The sequence below is a fragment of the Sapajus apella genome, unplaced genomic scaffold (genome assembly GCF_009761245.1).
Source record: "Sapajus apella isolate SASKATOON/1434 unplaced genomic scaffold, GSC_monkey_1.0 scaffold15, whole genome shotgun sequence".
Lineage (NCBI taxonomy): Eukaryota > Metazoa > Chordata > Mammalia > Primates > Cebidae > Sapajus > Sapajus apella.
Genome location: NW_022436955.1, coordinates 30,690,353 through 30,715,058, shown reverse-complemented (window position 1 = coordinate 30,715,058; position 24,706 = coordinate 30,690,353). Strand labels below are relative to the sequence as shown.

Here is a 24,706-nt window from a genome sequence, read left to right as displayed (position 1 = left end):
TTGAGACGGAGTTTCGCTCTTGTTACCCAGGCTGGAGTGCAATGGTGCGATCTCAGCTCACCGCAACCTCTGCCTCCCGGGTTCAGGCAATTCTCCTGCCTCAGCCTCCTGAGTAGCTGGGATTACAGGCACGCACCACCATGCCCAGCTAATGTTTTGTATTTTTAGTAGAGACGGGGTTTCACCATGTTGACCAGGATGGTCTCGATCTCTTGACCTCGTGATCCACCCGCCTCGGCCTCCCAAAGTGCTGGGATTACAGGCTTGAGCCACCGCGCCCGGCCTAATTTCTGAAATTTCTTAAGTCTCGATGTCACTTGATAAAAGTAGATGAAACCTATACAATGTATTTGAGCTCTGGGCTCCCTCTGCTGGGCAAACCAGCTTGGTGGCTTTTATTTATGTAAACATTTAATTTCTGGAAAAATCTACAATTGAATCTAGAAATAAAGCTTTATTACATAGTTAAGTCAAAATTGTAAGTCTATTTGTAACACCCTCTGTTTAGGATTTGTGAATCTTAAAAAAGTTTTAAATGTTTTATTCTTATATTTTCACTGAGATGGCCTAAATCATAAATTCCGTTAGGAAATAACGTGAAAACTAGAGGCTGCTGTGTGTGCATAGCACCAGCCGACACACTGCAGTAGCCACACACCATTCATTGTGGACGGCATCTGCTTTTCTGGATCACTTGCTGCCTGACAGAGTTGCTGTCATCTTTGAAGTGATGGTGATTTTGTAAGCAAAGAGCCATTATAAGAAGACCATTCCAGCTGGGCACGGTGGCTAATGCCTGTCATCTCAGCACTTTGGGAGGCCAAGGCGGGTGGCTCACTTGAGGTCAGTAGTTCTAGACCAGCCTGGCCAACATGCTGAAACCTCGTCTCTACTAAAAATACAAAAACTAGCTGGGCATGGTGGTGGGTACCTGTAGTCCCAGCTACTAGGGAGGCTGAGGCAGGAGAATCACTTGAACCTGGGAAGCAGAGGTTGTAAGTGAGCTGAGATCCTGCCACTGCGCTCCAGCCTATGCAGCAAGAGCAAGACTTCATCTCAAAAAAAAAAAAAGACCATCCAGCAGAGGGTGGCAAGTTCTAAAGGAATTGCATTCTGGCCGGGCATGGTGGCTCAAGCCTGTAATCCCAGCACTTTGGGAGGCCGAGGTGGGTGGATCACGAGGTCAAGAGATCGAGACCATCCTGGTCAACATGGTGAAACCCCGTCTCTACTAAAAATACAAAACATTAGCTGGGCATGGTGGCGCGTGCCTGTAATCCCAGCTAATCAGGAGGCTGAGGCAGGAGAATTGCCTGAACCCAGGAGGCGGAGGCTGCGGTGAGCCGAGATCACGCCATTGCACCCCAACCTGGGTAACGAGCAAAACTCCGTCTAAAAAAAAAAAAAGGAATTGCATTCTGATGGGGCTGTCCTGGGGAGGTTGGGGCGCTATCATAAATCACATCTCCATGGCAGCTGAAACTGTGACTTACACAGACGTTTTCTTTTAGTCACCTGCCCCACAGCATTTAACTGCTGGTAACTTACAGAGCAGAGAGCAAGTGGGTACTTTTGACAGAGTGGTGTGCTCATCTATACAGCCTCCACGGAAGGTGCCGTGGATGGGCCAGGGACACTCTTGCTCAGAACCATGTCTTAGAGTTGAACCATTGACACCAAGTCATTTAGCCAGCAAGGGCTCTGGTATTCCCCAGCCTGTAATTGCCTAGTTCAGTTGGGTCTGTTTGCTTATCCCAGAGATGGAATAAATTTACCTTAAATTCAACTCCAACTTCTTTGTTCTCAGGATCCTCACTAATGTCTCAGTAACTTTGTCATTTGTTTTTTCTGTGAAAGTTTTTGAGCCTTACTGAAGAAGATCTGAATAAATTTGAGTCCCTCACCATGGGTGCAAAGAAGAAGCTCAAGACCCAGCTGGAGCTGGAGAAGTGAGTTTGAAACCTGGGTTTGTTTCTGTTCCTCACATGCTGAATGGAGTGCTGGGGCTTCCAGTGTAAATACCAGTGACTGGATCACTTTCTGCTGCTTATCCAGTCCTTAGTCATGCATGCATGCATTCATTCATTCATTCAGACGGAGTCTTGCTCTGTGTCTCCCAGGCTGGAGTGCAGTGGCACATCTCAGCTCACCACAGTCTCTGCCTCCCGGTTCAAGCAATTCTCCTGCCTCAGTCTCCCAAGTAGATGGGATTATAGGTGTCTGCCACCACACCCAGCTCATTTTTTGTATTTTTAGTAGAAATGAGGTTTCGTCATGTTGGCCGCGCTGGTCTCCAATCCCGACCTCAGGTGATCCACTTGCCATGGCCTCCCAAAGTACTGGGATTACAGGCGTGAGCCACTGCACCCAGCCAAGTCATTCTTTTAAAGTTCTGCAAATGTGGCTTTGGTTTGACAGGAAAGGACCTTTATAGTGAATGTGAGCAATCAGAATTACTTCTTTGCCTTGATGATTTGGGGGGAGTCACCCTGTGGAGTAGATGCATCTGGAAGGCATGTGTGAGGCAGCCCACGCAGGCAGGGCTCACTTGTTCCTGTGCTTGATGGTTTCACAGGGAGAAGTCAGAGAGACGGTGCCTGAACCCCTCGGCCCCGTCGCTGGTCACCAGCAGTGGTGTGGCTCGAGTGCCCCCCACCAGCCACGTCGGGCCCGTGCAGTCGGGGCGGGGCAGCCACGCAGCAGGTGAGCAAGGGTGTGTCAGGCAGACGGGTTACTTGTTCACAGAGAGGACTGGTGTTTCGGGCAGAGAGGTTACTTGTATGCAGAGAGGACCTTGTGTTCTTTTTGATGATCATATACTTTAGATCACACTCATTTGATTTTTACATTTTTAAATCTTTATACTCATTTTCCATTATTTTAACTGTTATAGTCTCTGCTGTAAGAAAATAGAATGGACAGTGGCTTAGGAGCTAGAGGGCAGCCACTTCCCTGAAGTTGCTTGGGCAACAACGGTCAGGATCAGGTCCAGAAACTGCCACAGTGAGAGCGAGCGCGTGAGGGTGAGCAGAAATTGGATGGGAGCACCTTCCTCCCCAGGACTGGTGCCCAGAGGCCGTGTTTCAGTCAGTGCCTTTAATGTTGGCCCATCAGTGATGACGGCTCTCTGTGGACCTTCCTGCTCTGGGGGACCTGCAGTCTCAGCAATTTGGTTTTCATCCTCTCCCCCTCTCAGAAAGGGTAGGACACCTAGTGTGCTTGCTCCATTGTCTCACAAGATGAGCCAGGTTTTCTTCACGATAGAAATCGTAGGAGCAGTGGCTCAGGAAGAAAACATCGTGCCAGGATGGATTTTAAGTGGAGATTTAACTGGAAAGGTCTGTGTGACTTGGCCAGCCTCTGGACGGGGCGCTGCGCAGTGTTGTGATGGTTTCTGGTGGTGCTGGGGATTCCAACCTTCACGGCAATGTTCTGGAGTTGGTGGTGGGGGCGGGCAGGGCCCTGGCTGAAGGGGTGTTGACTAGCGCTGCCATTTGAACCTGCCATATCCATACCGTGAGGCTGGGCCGGCGTGTTTGTTTTCTGACTCTGAGAGCCCTGCCTGCCCCTGGAAGGAGCACCTGCGGATGATGTGATGCAGGTGCACGGGACGGGGCTGAGCCTTTGGGGGTGCTAGCTGATGGCCAGAGCATCAGCTCCTCTGTGCCTCTTCTGCAGAGCTTCGGGTGGAAGTGGAGCAGCCCCATCACCAGCTGCCCCGGGAAGGCAGCTCCTCGGAGTACTCCAGTTCCTCCTCCAGCCCCATGGGGGTGCAGGCCCGGGAAGAGAGCTCCGACAGCGCCGAGGAGAACGACAGACGTAAGGGCACGTGCATGGCACTGGCTCATCCTGGCCCAGCTGTGAGACGGCACTGACCATTCTGTTTCCCTCTCTAGGTGTGGAGATTCACTTGGAGAGCACCGACAAGGAGAAGCCAGTGATGCTACTGAACCACTTCACTTCCACTTCTGCCAGACCCACGGCCCAGGTTCTCCCTGTGCAGAATGAGGCCAGCTCCAGCCCGTCGGGCCACCACCCCCTGCCCCCGCAGATGATGACTGCAGCCTCACACATAGCACCCATCCGCATGTTGAATTCCGTGCACAAGTCGGAAAGGGGAGGCGCGGACATGAAGCTCCTCTCATCTTCTGTGCACTCCCTTTTGTCTCTAGAAGAAAGGAATAAAGGATCTGGACCAAGAAGCAGCATGAAAGTGGACAAGAGCTTTGCCAGTGCCATGATGGACGTGCTGCCCACGTCCGCACCCCACCAGCCTGTGCAGGTTATCTCTGGGCTTTCGGAGAGCAGCTCCATGTCACCCACGGTCTCCTTCGGTCCCCGGGCCAAAGTCGTGCATGCGTCCACGCTGGACAGGGTGCTGAAGACGGCACAGCAGCCGGCCCTGGTTGTGGAGACCAGCACAGCCGCCACGGGCACGCCCAGCACAGTCCTCCATGCCGCCCGCCCGCCCATCAAACTGCTACTGTCATCATCTGTTCCTGCTGATTCTGCCATTTCTGGGCAAACTTCCTGTCCTAATAATGTGCAAATGAGTGTGCCCCCTGCAATAATAAATCCCCGGACTGCTCTGTACACAGCCAACACCAAAGTTGCCTTTTCTGCAATGAGCAGTATGCCAGTGGGCCCCCTGCAGGGTGGCTTCTGTGCGAACAGCAACACTGCCTCTCCCAGCAGCCACCCCTCCACATCCTTTGCAAACATGGCCACATTGCCCAGCTGCCCAGCCCCCAGCTCCAGCCCGGCACTATCCTCCGTCCCTGAAAGCAGTTTCTATAGCAGCAGTGGCGGTGGCGGCTCCACAGGAAACATTCCTGCCTCGAATCCAAACCACCACCACCACCACCACCATCAGCAGCCCCCGGCACCCCCACAGCCCGCACCCCCGCCGCCGGGCTGCATCGTCTGCACGTCCTGCGGCTGCAGCGGCAGCTGCGGCTCGAGCGGCCTGACCGTAAGCTACGCCAACTACTTCCAGCACCCATTCTCCGGGCCGTCCATGTTCACCTTCCCGTTCTTGCCCTTCAGTCCCATGTGCAGCAGCGGCTACGTCAGCACCCAGCAGTATGGCGGCGGCTCCACCTTCCCCGTCGTGCACGCCCCCTACAGCAGCAGTGGGACCCCAGACCCCGTCCTGAGCGGGCAGTCCACATTTGCAGTGCCACCCATGCAGAACTTCATGACGGGGACGGCTGGGGTGTACCAGACCCAGGGGCTGGTGGGCAGTAGCAATGGTTCCAGTCACAAAAAGAGCGGGAACCTATCTTGTTACAACTGTGGGGCCACTGGGCACCGTGCTCAGGACTGCAAACAGCCGTCCATGGACTTCAACCGGCCAGGTAAGCGCGCGCCATGGCCGCGCCAGCCAGCCTCCCGTGGGACCAAGGCACACAAAGGCTTGGCTTTTATGAAGAGTAAACTTATTTCTTTGTAAAGCAAATGATTTTTTGAATGCTCTTTGAAAGCGCGTGGAAATCTTACTGATAGGCTGTGAGGTCCCCGGAAGGGCTGCAGTTGGGCCTAAAACCGGCATTATGATTGCAGACAACCTCTGGGTCTAGAAGGTGCTTAGCAGGTGTGGACAGGGCCTCCCTTGCTGTCAGGTCTTGCTTCGAGCCCAGAGCGGCCAGTGTGAGGGATTCAGTGCTGCCCCCTGGCTTACAGTGGGGCCCTCAGGCTGTGGCGCATGTCAGTCTGGACCCTCCAGGGTGGGGCTTGCCGTCCCCTCTGCACCCCTCCCTGCCAGTGTGGGTGTGGGGGCTGTTGTCCCTCAGCTGTGCGGCATCTTCCATTCCCTCCGGTTTCAGCTCCACACTTTTTTATCTCCTTTAGTCAAATCCCAATGGATGTCTGATGTATTTATAATAGGTTTCTTCTTGCTGTTTGTTTTGAAAACTGGGGACTGGGAAAGTGAGTCCCAACTCTCACAACTCACTGTGCTACCTTACAAAAGTCACTTGATCTCTACAGACTTCCAGTCGCTTCTAAGGGTTGCACTAGATCTGTGATTCTCAGACCTGTCTGTACATCACTGTCACCTGGAGAGTGTTTAGAAAAACACCCCCTGACTCAGCAGGTCTGCGGGTGAGGTGGGCTGATGGCGCTCTGCCATGAGAGCTTGGGTGGCTCCGTGCCTCCCTTCATAGAGTTGGCTGCATCTCCAGAGGCATGGCGCACTTGCCAGCCCTCACCTGCCCTCACGCAGTGCCAGGACACACGTTAGAGCAGCCCGCTTACCGTGTGCAAAGCCTGACTCCCCGAGTAAACTCCTCAAGAAAAAGATTGGTAACGTTTCCTGACTCATTTCACCCCTGTCTGATTTTATAGACTTGTAAAATTAGGTCCCGTTTTGCAGGGGCAGGAAGGGAGTGGAACCAGGTTGGGTGGTCTAGATTTCCAGCACCAGAATCTTGCCCAGTGGCTCTGGAAATGACTGGACAGATTGGTGGTTGGTGGTAATTCTACAGTCATTCAAATTTGACCTCTTTTTCCCCCTCTCTCTAGGTACTTTTAGGTTGAAATACGCCCCTCCAGCAGAAAGTCTGGACTCCACAGATTGATATTTTTCTCTGGCAACAGAACATTATTAAGCCATGGAGACATAAGGAAAATTAAATACACAACTGAGAAGTCTAGTTGCTGTTGAGCTTAATATTTTTAATCCAAAGGTGCTTTACTTTTCCTAGACTGGATAGAAAATCTAGCGTAGAAGTGCATCATACTCGATTTATTGCCAAAACCCTAGATTGGAGCTTGGTGTCAGACTTGCCTAGTGGGCATTTCTGTGGCCGGCGCAATCCGCCACCGACACTTTTGGTTGCAGTGCAGAGACTCCATGTCTCCCGAAGAGCATTGCCGTCATTGGCCCTCCTAGGCTCACACGTCAATTCCAGGGCAGCTACACGTGGTCTGAATCGAGAACTGAGCTTGGGGTTCTCCAAGTGGAGTTCCACCCGTCGGACTCTTGACACCCCTGGGCTAGGGAAAGTGTCGACTTTGTTTTGTTCCTAAAGTGACTAGGCACTAATCTCTGGGATTTTTAAGGATTGCACTACAGAAGAATGTACCCTGATGTAAATCTCTGCAGTTCTGGGAGACAAACTCCTCTGAGAACAGTCAGTGCAAGAGACTCCAATAATCCAGATTAAAGAGTCAGCACCAGCAGGCTACTGGACTTAGGACACAACAGAGATTTAGTATTCCTTCCCTCCTCCAAGCACTTGTAGCAGTTTCAGGTTTTTAATTTTTTCTGCAAATAAATTTAAACTACATTATTAAATAGAAATAGTTTACTCGCAACAACTTAATTTCTAAGGGTCCAAGTCCCAGAGAATCCATAGCCGTCAAAGCTTTGAGAGTACCTTCCTTCCCAGCCGGTCAGGGGCTCTGAGCCCTGTCTTCCACTGCAGATGACCTCTTTCGGGGGCACGGTGACAGCGCGGCTCTGTGAGTGGCTGTGAGGATGCTGCATGTCCTTAGCAGAGTTTGCAAGTTGCTTTCTCTCCCACGGGCTCCCCAAGAACCTCCAACCCCAAGGCTTACCGCTAGCGGATTCACACCTGAGACAGACATTTCAACAATGATACAGTCCTGTCACTTATCAGCAAAAGATTGGGAATTTTCTCCTGTCAACTTCTTTTGTATTAGGCTGTGTATTGATAGTTAATTCCGTTAAAAATTACTTGGAAAACAGTGGAAAGTGGTAGGACTCTGGAAGCGGCCACACACCCGAGAGCGACGGGATCTGTACAAGTCTGGTTTTTGTAAGGTAGGAATAAAAGTCCTCACTGTAGATCTCTCAGTTTCAACCCACGGAAACGAAAACCTTTTGTCTGAAATTTACAGACTTAAATCTTCACGGTTAAAGGGAATTTTCTGCTAAAATAATACTATGATCTAAAATGCAAAAGTCTTCAGTGTTAAAATATTGATTGGTAACATCATGCCAGGGATTTTGCAGTTGAATATTTTTTTTTAATTGACAATATTCAGACCATTCTTAAAATGGGACAATCAGCCTCATGAAAAATTGATGTAAATCAAAAGAATACCCTAGAGTGAGGCATGGCGTGAGGGTTGAATTGTAAGAGCAGTTCCTAACTTCATAGAAACTAAAGCAGAAAGATGTTACTTTTTTTATGACAGGCTTTTAGAATTTTTTAGTTTTAGTTGAATTTTATTTCTATGCAATGCAGAATTAACAGACCTCTGTATTCTCTCTCCTCATGGTACACAGTATTACAGTGTTGAAGTAATGGTGATGCTTATTACAACAGCTATTTAGGGGAATGTTATGTTGATCTCTTAAATTATAAACACTACAAAATGTCAAAATAATGAGAACTGACACAACTTTGCCTTAAGGAGTACTAGACTGGACCTTGTCATATTACGTTAAAGGAAGACTTAGAGTGTTCATTGATGTTTACGATTTTAATATTTCTGAAGGCCATTACAGTGGCCTGGATATGTGCTGAAAGCCAAACTTTTAAATTTTTTGGTTTTTTAAACAAAGAAATATTTTAAATAAATCCTATTTCAACACTGAAATTGTTGAAAACTGTCTCATAACAAAAGGAAAGAAAATTTACATTTTTGTTTTAGTGGTCAGTATAGGGGAATGAAAGCGTCTGCTGTTACCCTTGTAACTATTTTGATAAGTATTAGAGGTTAACCTTAAATACAGCAAAGCATTAAAACCGCAAGTTTTCAACTCGAAGCCTGGCATTCAGCGCTGAGGTAGACGAGTTCCGACGCTGTCGCAGCTGTGTTCCCGGCAGCGAAGGTCTCTGCGGAGCTTCCAGTCATTTTGAACGTGCGTGGGCAGCAGTGCGACATCTCCGGGGAGGCTGTCCAAAGTCGAGACTCGTGAGATGTAAATAGGAACGACACAGTGCAGAGAAGATGGAACCACCAGTCCGTGAGGCCTCTCCCTGAGGGAGTCGCAGGCTTGGACTTGAGAGTATTTGCCAGCAGTGAGCGCTGGTGAATCTCTCCAAAAGCAACCAAGGTCGGCGCACTTGAAGAGCATTTTGCGTTCATCAGAAGATTTCCTCATCTGAAAACACAGGACATACTGACCCTTTCAAGTACTTAGTCATTTTCCTGAAATTGTGATCTGTATCAGAATGCTGTGGCAACCAGGTAGGTGTGGCGCTGGCCACGCGCCACGTCTTTGCCCTTTGTAGTCTGTCAGATAGTAAAGTTTCTAACCCTGTTTTTTTAATCTCCAAGAATGGGGAAAGTGGAATGTAGAGATGGAAGTAGAATGTGATGTTGGGATACAACAGCTATTTAATCCTACGTTTTATTTTTTAAGCAAAACACTGAGTTTTCTACTTTATTTTCTAATGTTGATTTCATGGTAATATTGACAGTTGGAAGTGTTTAACATAAAAACTCATTGCTAAAGAGCACTGAGGAAATGGGAGCTAGCACTTGTAATAAAAATAAACACAAGATATTTTCTCGAATGCATATACGTGATTGGGTATTTGAGAAACCAGCATCATCTGTCATCTCCAGAAGATTACAGGAGTCAGCTTGCTAATACAGCAGTGTTACTTGGTTCCATATTTTTAATTCAGTACTTAGAATTCTAGGTCCTGTATTGCCCAAAGTCAGCACAGTTAGTTTCTACCACAGACTCTGTCTTGGGGCACAGTGGTGGCGGTAGTGACTTTGCCTAAACATCACCCAGCTGGACACAGGCTGAGCGGGGCTGCCCCTCACTGTAGGCACTTGGCCAGGGGGAACTGGGTTGCACCCTCCTTGCCCCCTGTCACTCGTCACTCTCCTGCTTCCCAGCATTTTGTTTTATGCCTTGCTCGTTGTACATCCGACTGATAGTACCGCATGCCGAGGTCTTCAGATTGTGAGGAAAGCCGTCTCCATGCTTGACTCGACTGCTGTCCCAGAGGAGAGTCCTGTGTGAACTGAGCAGGGGTGGCTATGATTTCCAGCATGCAGGTGACACTGAAAGCCATGGGTTCTGAAGAGGCTAATTTGTTGAAAAGTCCCAAGGGTCTGAATGAAAGCATCTTTAATCAACACTCAACACTTGCAATATTCTAGAAAACCATATACTGTGCTGGTTGAGGCCAAAGGTCAACATTGCTCCACTGTTCACCAATGAGGGGGAGCTGTGGCCATGAGCCACGGCCTCATGTGTCTTGTAACAAGCCCTCATCACATGTATGAGTCTTACGTGCACAAAAAAGAGAAGGCCTTGGTCCTGAAACTGAACACCTTGTGTACTCAATCTTCACAGCTTCTATTGGACATATTTTCTTTTTAGGAATGAAGGAAAATTCTCCCATTTTTGAGCCATTCTTTTGTCAATTCTACGAAATTGCATGTAACTTTATAAATATTTTTAAAAGATATAGTTTTGTAAATATTTAATATTCCGCTAATTTGATTTTGAATTGTAAATGTCAAGTATTCTGTTTTTGGGGTTTTTATGTTTTATTATACTTTGTTAAAAAGGACAAATTGTACATTTTTAGAATGTTTTTATGAGTAAATTTAATGTACTGAAAATAAAAATTTTAAAAAAGGCTCTGTGTTTGATTTCACTAGCTATTTGTCCCAGAATATGAAGCACACACTTTTTCAAATCAGTCTGAATCTCCAAACTAGGGATTCCATCCTTTCTACCTTCTCAGAGAAGTAAAAACGATAACTGATTTTAAACCCATTCATTCTCTATCAAGGTGCCAACTTTTTTTTTTTTTTTGAGACAACAGAGTTTGGCTCTTGTTGCCCAGGCTGGAGTGCAGTGGCACGATCCCTGCTCAATGCCATCTCTACCTCCCAGGTTCAAGTGATTCTCCTGCCTCAGCCTCCTGAGTAGCTGGGATTACAGGCATGCACCACCACGCCCGGCGAGTTTTTTATTTTTTAGTAGAGACAGGGTTTCTCCATGTTGGTCAGGCTGGTCTCAAACTCTTGACCTCAGGTGATCCACCCACCTTGGCGATTCAGAGTGCTGGGATTATAGGCATGAGCCACCATGCCCAGCTAAGTTTTGTATTTTTTTTTTTTTAAGTGTCCCTGCTTTTAAGTGTCCCTGGAATTTGCAAAGATGTAAATTCCTCATTTGGGGTTAAAGATATTCCAGCACGAGTTGCCATAAAAAATCAAAGTCGGCATGAATAAATCTCAGATACCTAGGGATGTGGCCCTACCCTGAAGTGGCTCTTTCCCAGGGAGGGAGCTGGCCTGCTGCAGAGGGGGGTGACAGTGACACAAGCCACCAGCTGCCACACCACCCTGTGATGTATAGGACCATGCTCCCATGGCATCTAAGACCACACCTTCTGGACTGGGGAGGTGGCAACATACTGAGCATGTGCTCTGGGAAGTGAGTAGGGACACAGCACTCATGGGGAGCTTTGAAGTCAGGACAAAGGGGACACAGGTGCTTTTGTTGAGCAGCTGGCCTGGGAAGGCAGTTTTACCAGCTCACTGCCTTGTATTTTTCTAACAGACTTTTAGGTGCCTACTTAAATCGGAGCTGGGCTCAGAGTTCCCTAGATGGGGCTGGCCACTGGTCTGAGTGCTGAAGTGTGTTTACGCTGCATTTGAACACGGTGCCAGCAGCTCCCCACTGGGTACCCCAAGGTTACACTTTCTTGACCACATACACCTAATACCTTTGGTGGTTAGTTTAGAGCAGATTATTGGGTATTTATTCCCACAAATCATGTGGGTCTCACCATCCATCTATCACATCCTGTGGCACGTGAGTTCTCAAGAGAACTTCGAAAGTCCAGACCTGGTGGCAGGGCCTTGGCCGAGGCGAGGAGGGCGACCTTGACAAGGCAGAGACCATCAGAGGGCAGAGTCCCTCCACGTGAGTGCCCCCTCAGCACGACACAACCAGCCTGGATGCCCCTCTTGGGACTACAAGGACCCACTTGGCTTTGGAAAGTACAAACAGTGTGGGATCCAAGTCTCAAATACTGATGCCATTTAAACTGAGCTTTAATGACCATTTTTAATTGTGCCTTTATTCAACTTAGTTCATTAAAAATGTACGTTTTAAAGATCCTACAAATAAAGTGACCATTCACTCATGTGGAATATAGGTCACCCCTCAGCACGTTATTTTTTTTAAAAAGCAGTATTTCTTATAGGAATCTTAGTGATCACACAGTAGTTACAATAATGTCAGATATGATGTATACAGTCTAAACGAGACAGGCCAGTTAAGAATTTACATAATGTAAAAATATACATATTAAAAGGTAGCCAAGTGGACAAACGCATGCAGCGGGAAAGCAAGTGACAGGAACTCCTTTAACATCAGTATAGGGCCCAGATGGAAGGAAGCTAGTTTCCCCACTGCAGTAAACAGCTTTCACTAATGTACACAGGTTTTCCATACACATCTAAACACACAAGGTTAAGTTGTGATCTGCTACACGGACGGTCTAAAGTGGTGTAACTGACCTTCCTGTGATACTCCCAAGAAAACTGTAAATACTGAACCCCATGCAGGTAATGGGAAGCACTGGTCTTTCATCATAGGTTGAACCTGAAGAGATTTAACTTCTGACATTACCATTTAAAAGAGTATGGCTCCTTTTGCTATGTTTTCTCCACAAGACATGCACTTAGTGTGGGAGAATTCTGATGGCTGTTTGACCTAACGTGATAACTGAACTACTATTAAAAATGTGGGAAACTTTTCAGTAATATTGAGTTACACATTTAACATTAAAAAAAAAAACATCATCCCTAGCTTTAAGCCAGATGATAGAAGGGAGTGTCTGAATTTGAATGCTTTTAGTTACACTATTCTGTGGTTTCTACCGCTGTCCTGAAGAATGACACATGTGAACTGCTACTTTCCATACCAACACAGGCGCTAGTTTGAAGTCAGACAAAACCTGAAAGAGAAGAAATGCCAGTCTTTCTCCAGGGTCTTTTAAGAAACTAGACCAAAATTATATTCAAATTTCCTTCTGAGCTGTCTTTATGTGTGTAACTATCTAGAGCGCAAACCAAATAGGAAATGTCTACCCCTGCAAGAGCGTGGACTTTGTGTATAGTTCTGTTAGGAGTCAGGCACCATGAGCAGCAGTTGACAGGGCTGTTTTCTTGCACCCCATTTGCCCTGCGTTTGTGCCAACTAGTATGGCAAATGCGTTTTGCGGGGGTTATGCTTCACAACTCAGGCCTAAAGATCCTGTTAGGGAGATCTCTTTAGCGAGTAGAAAACTTCTACCCAAAAAGTCGGTGGCTTCTGTGAACCTGAAAAGAAGACTCAGGGTCTCTGAAAGCCTTTCAATTACTGCTGGAATTGCTAGTTCCTATTAGTGAGAAAAGAGCATTAAAATAACTTGAAGGTCTATTTTATTGGCAACTTAGAATGCAAAGTATTTTATTTTTAAACTTTTAAAATTTGAAAACAAGCTAGCCTACATTAAATAATATAGTTTCCAAAGCTGAACTTGCTCACTTGGAGCTGGGTTTTTCTGCTTCAAATACAAACACAACTTCCTAACACTCCTAGGTGGAAACACTACTGTTTGATGACCTGTGATTAGATGAACTGATTGATCTCAGTTGGTGATATCCCTTTTTTTTTCCTTGGTAAGGGTTTAAAAAAATTCTAGAATAGATGCATTTTTCTAGTTTTACACTGACAATTTCATCCCAAATGTCTCCTGGGAGGCATAGACCATGTACAGGAATCCATCTTCATCCTTCTCACTCTCGTACACCTCTGAGATTGGTGTGGAGACGCTCACCATGCTGTGTCCATTCACCAACAGGAAGAAGGCTTGATTAGCATTGAGCTGTAAGCGCCTTCTATTGAAAGAAAAGGTGAAGAAATACTGACAATAATACAAGAAGTATGAAGCATGTGTTAAAATATCACCCACTCTGATCAATAAAATATGAGAATTTTCTATATGCTTTTGAATCCAATACTTACAAAGGCACAAGACATTTCCTTTGATTATGCTGGTATGAGCAATAATCACTGAAAATTATACATTAGGCTAATTTTAAACTAGTATGCTGTCTGAATAGCTGTTAAGTGTCTAATGTGAGAAAACAGTTCTTTTTTTTTTTTTGGGATGGAGTTTCGCTCTTGTTACCCACGCTGGAGTGCAATGGCGCGATCTCGGCTCACCGCAACCTCCGCCTCCTGGGTTCAGGCAATTCACCTGCCTCAGCCTCCTAAGTAGCTGGGATTACAGGCACGCGTCACCATGCCCAGCTAATTTTTTGTATTTTTAGTAGAGACGGGGTTTCACCGTGTTGACCAGGATGGTGTCGATCTCTTGACCTCGTGATCCACCGGCCTCGGCCTCCCAAAGTGCTGGGATTACAGGCTTGAGCCACTGCGCCTGGCCCGAGAAAACAGTTCTAAACGGTTTCCAAACTATTCTAAGATCTAAGCCTGTGCCATTTATTGCTACTCACTAAGTCTACATTGTCTTTAACTAAATAGCTTTGCTGTACAAAACCTTAATAACTTGTAACATTTAAAGAGGAAACATCTACACTACGATGTAGATGTTTATATTTTTTACTTGCTAGACCTCAGATCCCTTCTATTTCTTACGATGAAAGAAACAGAAGGGATCTGAGGTCTAGCAAGTAAGAAATATAAAACCTCAGGCTGGGCACGGTGGCTCATGCCTGTAATCCCAGCACTTTGAGGGGCCAAGACGGGGGAGGGGATCACGATTGAGACCATCCTGGCTAATGTGGTGAAACCCTATCTCTACTATAAATATTACAAAAAATTAGCTGGGCATGGTGGCATGTGCCTGTAGTCCCAGCTACTCGGGAGGCTGAGGCAGGAGAATCGCTTGAACCCAGGAGGCGGAGGTTGCAGTGAGCTGAGATCGTGCCCCTGCACTCCAGCCTGGGTGACAGCAAGACTCTGTCTCAAACATGTACCCAAATAAAAAAAAAAAAAAAAATTATATATATAATCTAAAAAAAAGAAACAGTTTACAGTTTTATTAAGTTGAAATGGTTTTAATCAGAACTGAATCTTAAATTCGGCTGAAAAAGATTTTTTTAAGGATTTCAACCAGAACTAAAGATTTATCTGTAAGTTTCATAAAGAATGAGAAGTGCTGCCTTCAGCAACACATATACTAAAATTGGAACGATACAGAGAAGATTAGCAAATTTAAAATTAAAAAAAAAAAAAAGAATGAGAAGTCACTCAAAGGAAATATAAAACAAAGGTGACTGAATACCTAATTATCTTGATGAGCTCACTCATGTTGACATGGTCAGGTACAAGGAACTTCGTTTTATCCAGGACAGGAAGCTGCTTCTCACCCTTGTATCGTTCTATTATCACCTAGAAAAGAAGCCAGAAGTGAATTTTAAAATAGTCATCAGGCCAGGCACAGTGGCACACGTCTATAATCACGGCACTTAGAGAGGCTGAGTGAGGCGAACAGACGACCTGAGGTCAGGAGTTTGAGACCAGCCTGGTCAACACGGTAAAATCCTGTGTCTACTAAAAATACAAAAATTAGCCAGGTGTGGCAGCAGCTGCCTGCAATTCTAGCTATTCCAGATGCTGAGACAGGAGAACCGCTTGAACCTGGGAGATCGTACCACTGCACTCCAGGGATAGAGTAAGACTGTCTTCAAATAATAAAATAGTCATCAACAATGAAAAATATAGATAAAATGCCTCCTATGTTCTAACTGGCACATGCCAAAATGGGCTTTTTTTTGTTTTTGAGACGATGTCTCGCTCTATTGCCCAGGGTAGAGTGCAGTGGCGTGATCTCGGCTCACTACAACCTTGGCCTCCAGGGTTCAAATGATTCTCCTGCCTTCAACCTCCTGAGTGGCTGGAACTACAGGTATGTGCCACCACGCCCAGCTAATTTTTGTATTTTTAGTAGAGAGGGGTTTCACCATATTGGTCAAGCTGGTCTTGAACTCCTGACCTTGTGATCCACCCGCCTCAGCATCCCAAAGTGTGAGATTACAGGCATGAGCCACCATGCCCAGCCCAAAATGGGCTTTAAAACAGCATTCATTAGTTTCCTCAAAGCTTTCCTGTGAAGAGCAACCATTTGCTAGCTTAGACATTCACCATTTACAAAATATGGAAGAGAGATGATATGGCTGCCACCAGGTAGGAAGAGGGGGAAGACACTTTGTTATGTGTCCTTTCATGCTGTTTGATTTTGGAACCATGAAAAATATATACCTAGTCAGAAAAAGACCTCAAGCCTTACAGAGGCAGAGAGGCCAGGGGCCAGCTTCAAGCACAAAACATCTGAAACTCCGTCAATTCCAATACTACCATTTCCTGAGACGAGGCTGAAGTTCTAATGAACGTAAATGCCTGTGTTTTAACAAATGTGTAAGTTGTTAATTATGGTAATATGCTCAATGTTTTTCCATACTAGAGACTTGTCTACTTGACATGAGAAAAATTTTAAGTATTTGACAAGGCAAGCAGAGACCATTATTAGCTGGTTCTAGGGACAAAGTTTGTGCATAATGACCTGGTACTTTCATTTTGATGCAATATTTCTTTAAATCAGGTTAAAAATACAAGTATTTGAACTATACAGGGAACAATAATAGTTTCCATATTATGAATTTAAATGAATCCATTAGCTCCTCACCATACTTCCTTTCCATGGAGCAACATTTTTTGTTTTTTTAGTTCTAGGCTGCTGTAATATCTGACCACAGATGGGCCTTTGAGTCTCATTAGCTTCTGTGTTTACTGAGCACTGCAGACACCTTTATATACATTAATTCTTCTACCCTGTCACAACAAAGAGAAGTTGAATGCCAGGAATGAGCAATCTTTACATGCTTCTTTGGGAAACAAAAATGTGTATCTGTACATTGTTCCATTGTGTGAGACCTACATAAGGTTCTGTGTAAGGCTGAATCAAGCTGTCATCACCTTCCCTGGTAAGTTTGAGAGTTTTATCTAGCGGGCATGTTCAGACGTGTGATATCCACAAGGAAATATCAGTGTGTAGACCCCACCTACTTGAGTTTAAGTGGCAGCAGAAATTAGAGACAGTATGGCAATCTTGGGTCCTGAGGCCAGCCAGCGGCTCATGCCTATAATCCCAACGCTCTGAGAGATCAAGATGGAGGACCACTTGAGCCCAGGAGTTTGAGATCAGCCTGGGTAACATAGCAAGACCCTGTCTCTACAAAAAAAAATTAGCCATGTGTGGTGACCTGCGCCTCTAGTCCCAGCTACGTAAGGGGCTGAGGAAGGAGGATTGCTTGAGTACAAGGTGGCTGAGACTGCAGTGAGCTATGATCTCACCACTGTACTCCAGCCTGGGAAACAGAGCGAGGCCCTGTCTCTTAAAACAAGGATACCTCCCTCTAGGTTGTGAAACTCACACCGTGAGTTTGCCTGTCTGGTGATTCCTGTAGAAACCCCCGTCAAGTGGATGTACTTACGCAGTGTTCTCCTCTGTGTACATTCTTGACTAAAACCAAGGCCTGAGTACCTACCGGGATTTTGGTTGGATGCTGCTCTCGAATAAGTCGGACATCTTCTACTCTTTGTTCTGCAATGAAAGGAAGAGATAGAAGCCATTAATTATTAAGGGCCAGACAGCTTCTTACCAGCACTACTGCTGGCCTTACATCCGAGTTCAGCTGTCCTTAGCTGTGGCATAGCAGAACAGTGAAGACACCTTTCCTAGAACTTAAACACAAAACACTTCACATCTGATAAAGATTTGTATCTAAGGCCAAAGGCAACATAACAAACACAGCTCTATCAGGTGATAGGACACAGACCAGGAATATGGGACTAGTTTAAAGGAACTGGGAGCCCAAGTTTGCAGTCATACAAGGCAGATTCATGCATAAGATTCCCAATCCTTCCTCCAAAGACCAATACCACCTGTAATAGTCACTTCAACTTGTGTTGATTTTCCATAGTTTAAGTTGGAAATGGAATCTATTATATCCATTACAAACCAGGAAATGCAATTTTCTCTTATAACTTCCAGCTTTTTAATGATATGGGCCTAAGAGAAAAGAAACTGCTCAAGAAGACGGAATATGAGGCTGGGCACAATGGCTCACACCTGTAATCCCGGCACTTTGGGAGGCTGAGGTGGGCAGAGTCAGGAGTTCAAGATCAGCCTGGCCAACACGGTGAAACCCCGTCTCTACTAAAAAAAACAAAACAAAAATTAAGCTGGGTTCAATGGCACAGGCCTGTAATCCCAGCTACTTGGGAGGCTGAGGCAGGAGAATTGCTTGATCCTGGGACACGGAGGTTGCAGTGAGCAGAGATCATGCCACTACACTCCAGCCTGGCCAACAGAGCAAAATACTGTCTCAAAAAAAAAGCCAGAGGCAGTGGCTCATGCCTGTAATCCCAGCACTTTGGGAGGCCAAGGCAGACAGATTACAAGGTGAGGAGATTGAGAACATCCTGGCCAACATGGTGAAACCTTGTCTCTACTAAAATACAAAAAACCAGCCAGAAGTGGTGGTACACACCTATAGTCCCGGCTACGCAGGAGGCTGAGGCAGGGGAATTGCTTGAACCCAGGAGGCAGAGGTTACAGTGAGTCAAGATCGCACCACTGCACTCCAGCCTGGTGACAGAGCAAGACTCCGTATCAAAAAAAAAAAAAAAATTATATATATGTATGTGTGTGTGTGTGTATATATGTATATATATATATATATGGAAAGAAAAAAATACTCTGAGTTTTAGTTTTGCTCAGTACTTAAATCAGGGCTTAAGGCACAAAGTCTATTGTTGAATACTTTTCTAAGAATATATCTATTCTCCCTTTTAACAGAATCACTTGTTGATAAATTCAACAACTGTACTTTGACTCTGGGCAATACGGGAACAAAAACAAGCCAAGTCCATTTCTCAAAAACCCAAATATATAGTTGGAGAGATGTCATTTACAAAGCAATATGTGCATATAAGAAAGAAAGGCGGCCAATCGAGGTAACTCACGCCTGTAATCCCAGGACTTGGGAGGGCGAGGTGGGTGGATCACCTGAGGTCAGGAGTTCGAGGCCAGCCTGACCAAAAGAGAAAAACCCTATCTCTACTAAAAATACAAAAAATTAGCCGAATATGGTGGCGGATGCCTGTAATCCCAACTATTTGGGAGGCTGAGGTAGGAGAACTGCTTGAACCTAAGAGGCAGAGGTTGCGGTAAGCTGACATCACACCACTGTACTCCAGCCTGGGCAACAATAGTGAAACTCCATCTCAAAAAAAAAAAAGGCAATATACGAACATATGATTCAGGTGGCATTATTTAAAACCTCCAAAAAAATGAGCAAAATCATCTTATATTTACTATGGTAGAATTCATTCTCGTGGTAAAGGCAAATAAATTATCAATGTCATGACCTTCCTGAGACAGTGGCTCCAGAAAAAAGATGGTGTGACATATATAAATATGGTTACACAAATATCATTGCCAATCTCATTTAGATTTAAAAAAAATTAATATTACTCACTATAAAAACTTTTAAAATTCCTGTGTTCAAGTAAAGCTATAAGTTCGACTTCTTTTCCCATCCAAAATTTTAAAATCTCCTCCTAAGATACATTACTAAATCTAAACATCTTTGCCACAAAGATTGAAAACTCATGGACTTCCACCAGTGCATATTCCTATTGAATAAATATGCAAACAATGATAAATTTAGCTACTGTTAATAGTAAAATTAACCTAGTGGCTCTTGTCGTTTGACTCTCCTACTTCCCAGCAAGGGTCTCAGTGAGCCCAAATCATCACCTCTCCTATAAGACCCCTTCCTATTCTTGTCCTACTCCAGGCTCTCCTCACAATAAAAACCTCCATTTTGTCAGTGTAATTATTTTAGTGTAGGGGATAAATCACGATTTAATGCACTCCAGCAAACAAATGATACCTCTTTCATATATCCTGGAATGTTTCACACTTAAAAGCTTATCCTAATAAATCTAAAAGTAGTGGGAACATTCAGCCAGAGGGGAAAGATTTTTTTAATATAAGAAAATAAGTCTGGCCATGTGCCATGGCTCATGCCTGTAATCCCAGCACTTTGGGAGGTCGACGTAGGCAGATCACCTGTGGTCAGGAGTTTGAGACCAGCCTGGCCACCATGGTGAAACCCCGTCTCTACTAAAAATGCAAAAAATAGCAGGGCATGGTGATGGGCGCTTGTAATCCTAGCTACTCAGGAGGCCAAGGCAGGAGAATCACTTGAACCCAGGAAGTGGAGGTTGCAGTGATACAAGATCATGCCACTGTAGTCTAGCCTGGGTGGCAGCATTGAAACTCTGTCTCAAAAAAAAAAAAAAAAAAAAAAAGAGGGAAAGAAAAAACAGAAGGGCTCTATGAAGTTTCAAAGTCAGGTGTTTAAAGGTATCTTTATCCCGATTTATTCCCAAAATATGACCTAAAAACACAAATTATTTTCATTAAAGGTGGGAAATATATAGAAAGGAAGTTACTTCCTTAAGGTGTAAAGAATAGCACCAAAGTCCCATAGGAGTATTTTAGCATCCTGTCCAGAGGCAATGAAAATCCAGTGCTGAGCCTGGAGTAACGGGGTGTACATGGTACACACTGCTGCTCCACTCTCATTCTTCAGTAGACAGCTGTTTTGGAGGCGAAGTGTATATTTAACAAAAGCATTCTGAATGTCACAATCAATGGCATAGGACAGCAAGTATCTTACTCCCTTAGTTTCCTGCTACTGTAATGATCTGTTTTTGTCTTCCTCAACAGACTGCCCCCCTGGCAGTGAAGGACCCAGCTCCAGTTCAATCTGTGTTCCCCCCGGGTTCAGGCTTGTTCACAGACGATGATTAATCAACAACTGAATGAAAGCTGTAAAACAGAAATGAACACTGCTCCAAATGCACACCAAAATCCAATCTACTTCCCCAGATTCCTTTCTTCTAAAACAAAACTGAAAAAGAATCCTTAGAATCTTTTACAAACATTAAAAGGGTAGGAGCCTAAGGTGTCTCATTTTTATGAACATGTTATTTGCAAGGTTATTTTCTGATATCCTCATTTAAGTAAAATTCTGATTACACATACTTTCCAGGATTTACTTCTCAGAGAGAAATGGAAGCATTTCCCCCCCTCAGGCCAGGCATGGTGGGTCACACCTGTAATCCCAGCAGTTGGGAAATCAAGGCAGGAGGATCACTTGAGGCCAGGAGTTCAAGATCAGCCTGGGCAACACAGCAAGAACTTGATGTTTTTTTGTGTTTTCTTTCTTTTTTTTTTTTTTTGCCAGAAATGAGGTCTCACTATATTGCCCAGGCTGGTCTTGAACTCCTGAACTAAAGCGATCCTGCCTTGGCCTCTCAAAGTGCTGGGATTACAGGTGTGAGCCACTACCCCCCACTCAATTTTAGTTTTTTGAAGTTCTTTACATTTTTACAGTACTATGTCTCCTGACTCATAGTCTGGGTCTACTTAATATGTTGTAAACCATGGCTACCTACTGGAGACTGGAGAATTCATGCCAGGTTAAAGGTTCCAGTACAGACTCTGCCACTAGGTGGACCATGATCATCACTGCCAGGCCCCACCCAGTTTCTTTAGCTACAAAAGGAAGGGGATGTTTTCAGCGAGCCTTAAAATCCATTTCAACTTTGAAAACCCTCTCAATCCTAGTAGACATTATCAGTAGGGCTATATTCAGTTTTAACCTTAAACTCACTCACTTGGAAAAAGAAAGGCCCACTCAAGCTAACTGGGGCTAATCTCAGGCTCCATAAAGAGCTTCTCTCCAAGGATTCATTTCCCTCATATACTGTGCTACACATCTCTGAAAACTGTCAGTGCTCATGGTCAAAATTACCAAAATGATCATGAACTAGAAATAATTTTTTTTAAATTACCAAAATCAGAAGCAAGAAAAGGTAACAGCTGTTAAATGATATTTGGCACATTTCTATAAAATGACTATTAAATAGATATTTAAAGGGGAAGGGACAAAATAAAAGTGAGCCAAGGGAAAAACCCTGAAAATACAGTGTATATGAAGTACATACACCAATGGGAAAAAAATGGGGCCATATTGCTGGTCTACCCTCAGGGCGGCTTTTAGGTTCTAGGCAATTCCTTGTTCTTATGTGTTAATCTCACATTTCCTACCCTTACTACCTACTCTTCCCCAGAGATTTTTCCAGAATAAGCCAAAAGTACTATAAGCAAAAAAGAAAATAACTAGAGTTTCTGTGATGATAAAAAGGGCATCTTTCCTACACAAATGTTCCCAGTTAACTTTTCACTGGTGAAAACAGAAGCCAGATCTGAGGTGGGCTGATGGATCGCTGGAGCCAGGAGGTCCAGGCTGCAGCGAGCTGTGATTTTACCACTGCACTCCAGCCCAGGTGAGAGAGTGAGACTCTGTCAAGCAAGCAAGGAAAGAAAGAAAAGAAAGAGAAAGAGGCCGGGTGTGGTGGCTCACGCCTGTAATCCAAGCACTTTGGAGACCAAGGCAGGCGGATCATCTGAGGTCGGGAGTTCAAGACCAGCCTGACCAACATGGTGAAAACCCGTCTTAAAAAAAAAAAAAGAGAAAGAAAGAAAGGAAGAAAGAGAGAAAGGACTGGAAATAAAGAAAAAGAAAATCCGCCTTTTATAAATGCTACTCTCAGGGCTCAACAAGCCTAGATGGTAGTGAGAGTTTATTAAGGTCACTAACAAGAAAACTTCTAACAAAAAAGGCCCATCTAAGTCTTGCTAACCAACGGACCAAGAGGCTTTTTGACAAGATATGCTTGGCAAGCCAATGTCCATTTTCATTTACTGAAGTATCTCAGGCACAAGAAATCAAATAATGGGCAATAATGAGACCTACAAAACTATATCCAAACTCAAATTAATGCTAAGCTCTTTCTAGTCTCCGGGAAACTAGGCAAAACAGACAAACGGCATCACTGTGTGAGTTCCTGATGAGGATGGCGGCAGGCGTTCACTGTTCACTGGGATGAACAGGGTGCTTCCCTACCATACCTGTGCCTGGAACTTAGGCAAGAACAGGTATCTGGATCTCTGCGTTCTCTTGATCAAGCTGGGAAATAATCGCTTCGCATCATCTGTGTGGAGCAAATATCGTGATGGGGACACGTGCACGTACACCCAAAGCCGTGACACCTAAGTTGGGCTTCCAGTCAGGGCCGTGTTCCTGGTATTCTGGTGTCAAGGTGAGAGCGTGGTCGCGAGCCTAAGAGAAGCTACCCACCCCAGCTCCGGGCTACAGACAGAGCTGTCACCACTGCCGAGGGCTGTCCCGGGCGCGGCGGGCCGGGGCCGTTCCCCTCCTCTCGACGGAGGCACCGGGGTCTGCAAGGAACACTCGCACCCGGGCGGGCTTCCTCGCCGGAAAAACGCGCCCCAGACCTGCTTCAGAGCCGACCTGCCCAGCGCGGCCCGGGGACCCATGGGCCCCAGAGGCGCGACCCTCACCGGGCAGCGAGCTCGAGGGGGCGGCGGGGCCGGGGTGCGGCACGGACCCCGCCACGGGGGGCGCCGGGTGATTCAGCAGGCCCGGGAGCCCCGGCCCCCGCCCGCCCCCCAGGGGCTGCCCCCTCCCGGGCCTCCGAGGGGTCCGCCGGCTGCCCCGGCCCAGCGACCAGCCGCGGGCCCCTGGCCCCGGCCCCTCACAGCGCCCTGGATTCTCCGCCCCGGCCCCGGCCCTTCGCGGCGCCCCGGGCTCCGTGTCCCTCGGCCTCGCCGGCCAGCAGCCCCCGGCCTCGCTCGGCCCCGGCCCCTCAGAGCGTCCCAGGCCCTGCCGCCCTCAACAGCTCGGACACCGGCCCCGCCACCCCCGCCACCCTCGCGGCGACACTCACCGAAGGTGCGGCGCTGCTTGAAGGTCTTCTCCGACGGCATGGTGCGGGGATCTGGGTGGCGGCGGCAACGACGCGAGGGCCCGGCGGCTCCTGAGGGCGGCGGCGGCGACGGCAGCGGATCCGACTCTGGCGATAGCGACTTCCCTTGTGTCTTCTCAGCCCGCAGCCTGGTCAGGTGACTCGCGGCGCGTCACTGAGGGGCGGGGCCAAAGACGGCCAGGGCCGCCGCCATGATGGGCGTGGCGGAACCCGAGAGCCGCACGCAGCGTCGGCGGTAGTGCAGGGGCGTGCGCGTGCGCGTGCGCGACAGAGAAGAAAAAAAAAAAAAAACCGCTCGCTGTGCGCATGCGCTTGGTGGTACCCTGACCCTCCCAGCACGGGTGGGCGCCTGAGGCGACGACGGCTGTCCGCTGGGCCGCACCCCGGGGCTGTGGGCGCTCTGGAGCCTCCTGCCCGGCCCTGAGGAGAGGGCACCGCGAGGCGGGGAAAGCCGAGCCACTGGCGAGATGTCCCGGGGCGTTCTTGAGGGAGCGGTCAGGGGAAGGGAGGTGATGCAAACCCGACGACCCCTTCCCTTCAGGAGAGAGACTCGGCAGTGCGGCGGGAGACGCCCGGGGCTGAGGCGCCCGGGGCAGGCCGCGCCCTCTCCGGGAGGCAGGGTCGCCGCGGGGTCGGGGCTTGGGGTCCCCGCCAGCCCTTGGGAGTCCCCGCCTCCTCCGCGTGCAGGGGCAGGCGCGCTCCGTGGGTGGCTTCGGGGAGCGGCCGCCAGTGGTCTGCATCCCGGACGCAGCGCTCCCCGCCCCGCCGCCGCCCCCCCCCTCCCCGCCCGGCCCCGCCGCCCCCCCCCCC

The 24,706-nt window shown here is 47.0% G+C and overlaps 2 protein-coding genes across 2 annotated transcripts in view; one reads left to right on the top strand and one right to left on the bottom strand.

Annotated features, from left to right (window-relative positions):
* Nucleotides 1-10,579, top strand: part of ZCCHC14 (zinc finger CCHC-type containing 14) — an 80,608-nt gene extending 70,029 nt beyond the window's left edge. The window contains exons 9-13 of the mRNA XM_032284627.1: nucleotides 1,858-1,949; nucleotides 2,576-2,703; nucleotides 3,679-3,819; nucleotides 3,897-5,357; nucleotides 6,523-10,579. Of these exons, the coding sequence (XP_032140518.1) occupies nucleotides 1,858-1,949; nucleotides 2,576-2,703; nucleotides 3,679-3,819; nucleotides 3,897-5,357; nucleotides 6,523-6,578 (1,878 nt within the window). The 3' untranslated portion in view covers nucleotides 6,579-10,579. The remainder of the gene's footprint in view (nucleotides 1-1,857; nucleotides 1,950-2,575; nucleotides 2,704-3,678; nucleotides 3,820-3,896; nucleotides 5,358-6,522) is intronic.
* Nucleotides 10,580-12,010: 1,431 nt separating this feature from the next.
* MAP1LC3B (microtubule associated protein 1 light chain 3 beta) lies at nucleotides 12,011-24,121 on the bottom strand. The gene is made up of 4 exons (XM_032284629.1): nucleotides 23,858-24,121; nucleotides 17,515-17,570; nucleotides 15,252-15,358; nucleotides 12,011-13,839 (listed from the first exon to the last, which is right to left on the bottom strand). Exons 1-4 carry the CDS (start codon nucleotides 23,895-23,897, stop codon nucleotides 13,665-13,667), a joined length of 378 nt encoding a protein of 125 aa, XP_032140520.1. The 5' UTR covers nucleotides 23,898-24,121; the 3' UTR covers nucleotides 12,011-13,664.
* Between the last annotated feature and the right edge of the window lie 585 nt (nucleotides 24,122-24,706).

Coding starts and splice junctions, on each gene's coding strand:
- MAP1LC3B (XM_032284629.1), bottom strand. CDS start 23,897: ATGCCGTCGGAGAAGACCTTCAAGCAGCGCCGCACCTTCG. Junction 17,571..23,857: donor CAAGCAGCGCCGCACCTTCG/GTGAGTGTCGCC, acceptor CTTTCATTGCAG/AACAAAGAGTAGAAGATGTC. Junction 13,840..15,251: donor GAGCTCATCAAGATAATTAG/GTATTCAGTCAC, acceptor TTCTTTCAATAG/AAGGCGCTTACAGCTCAATG.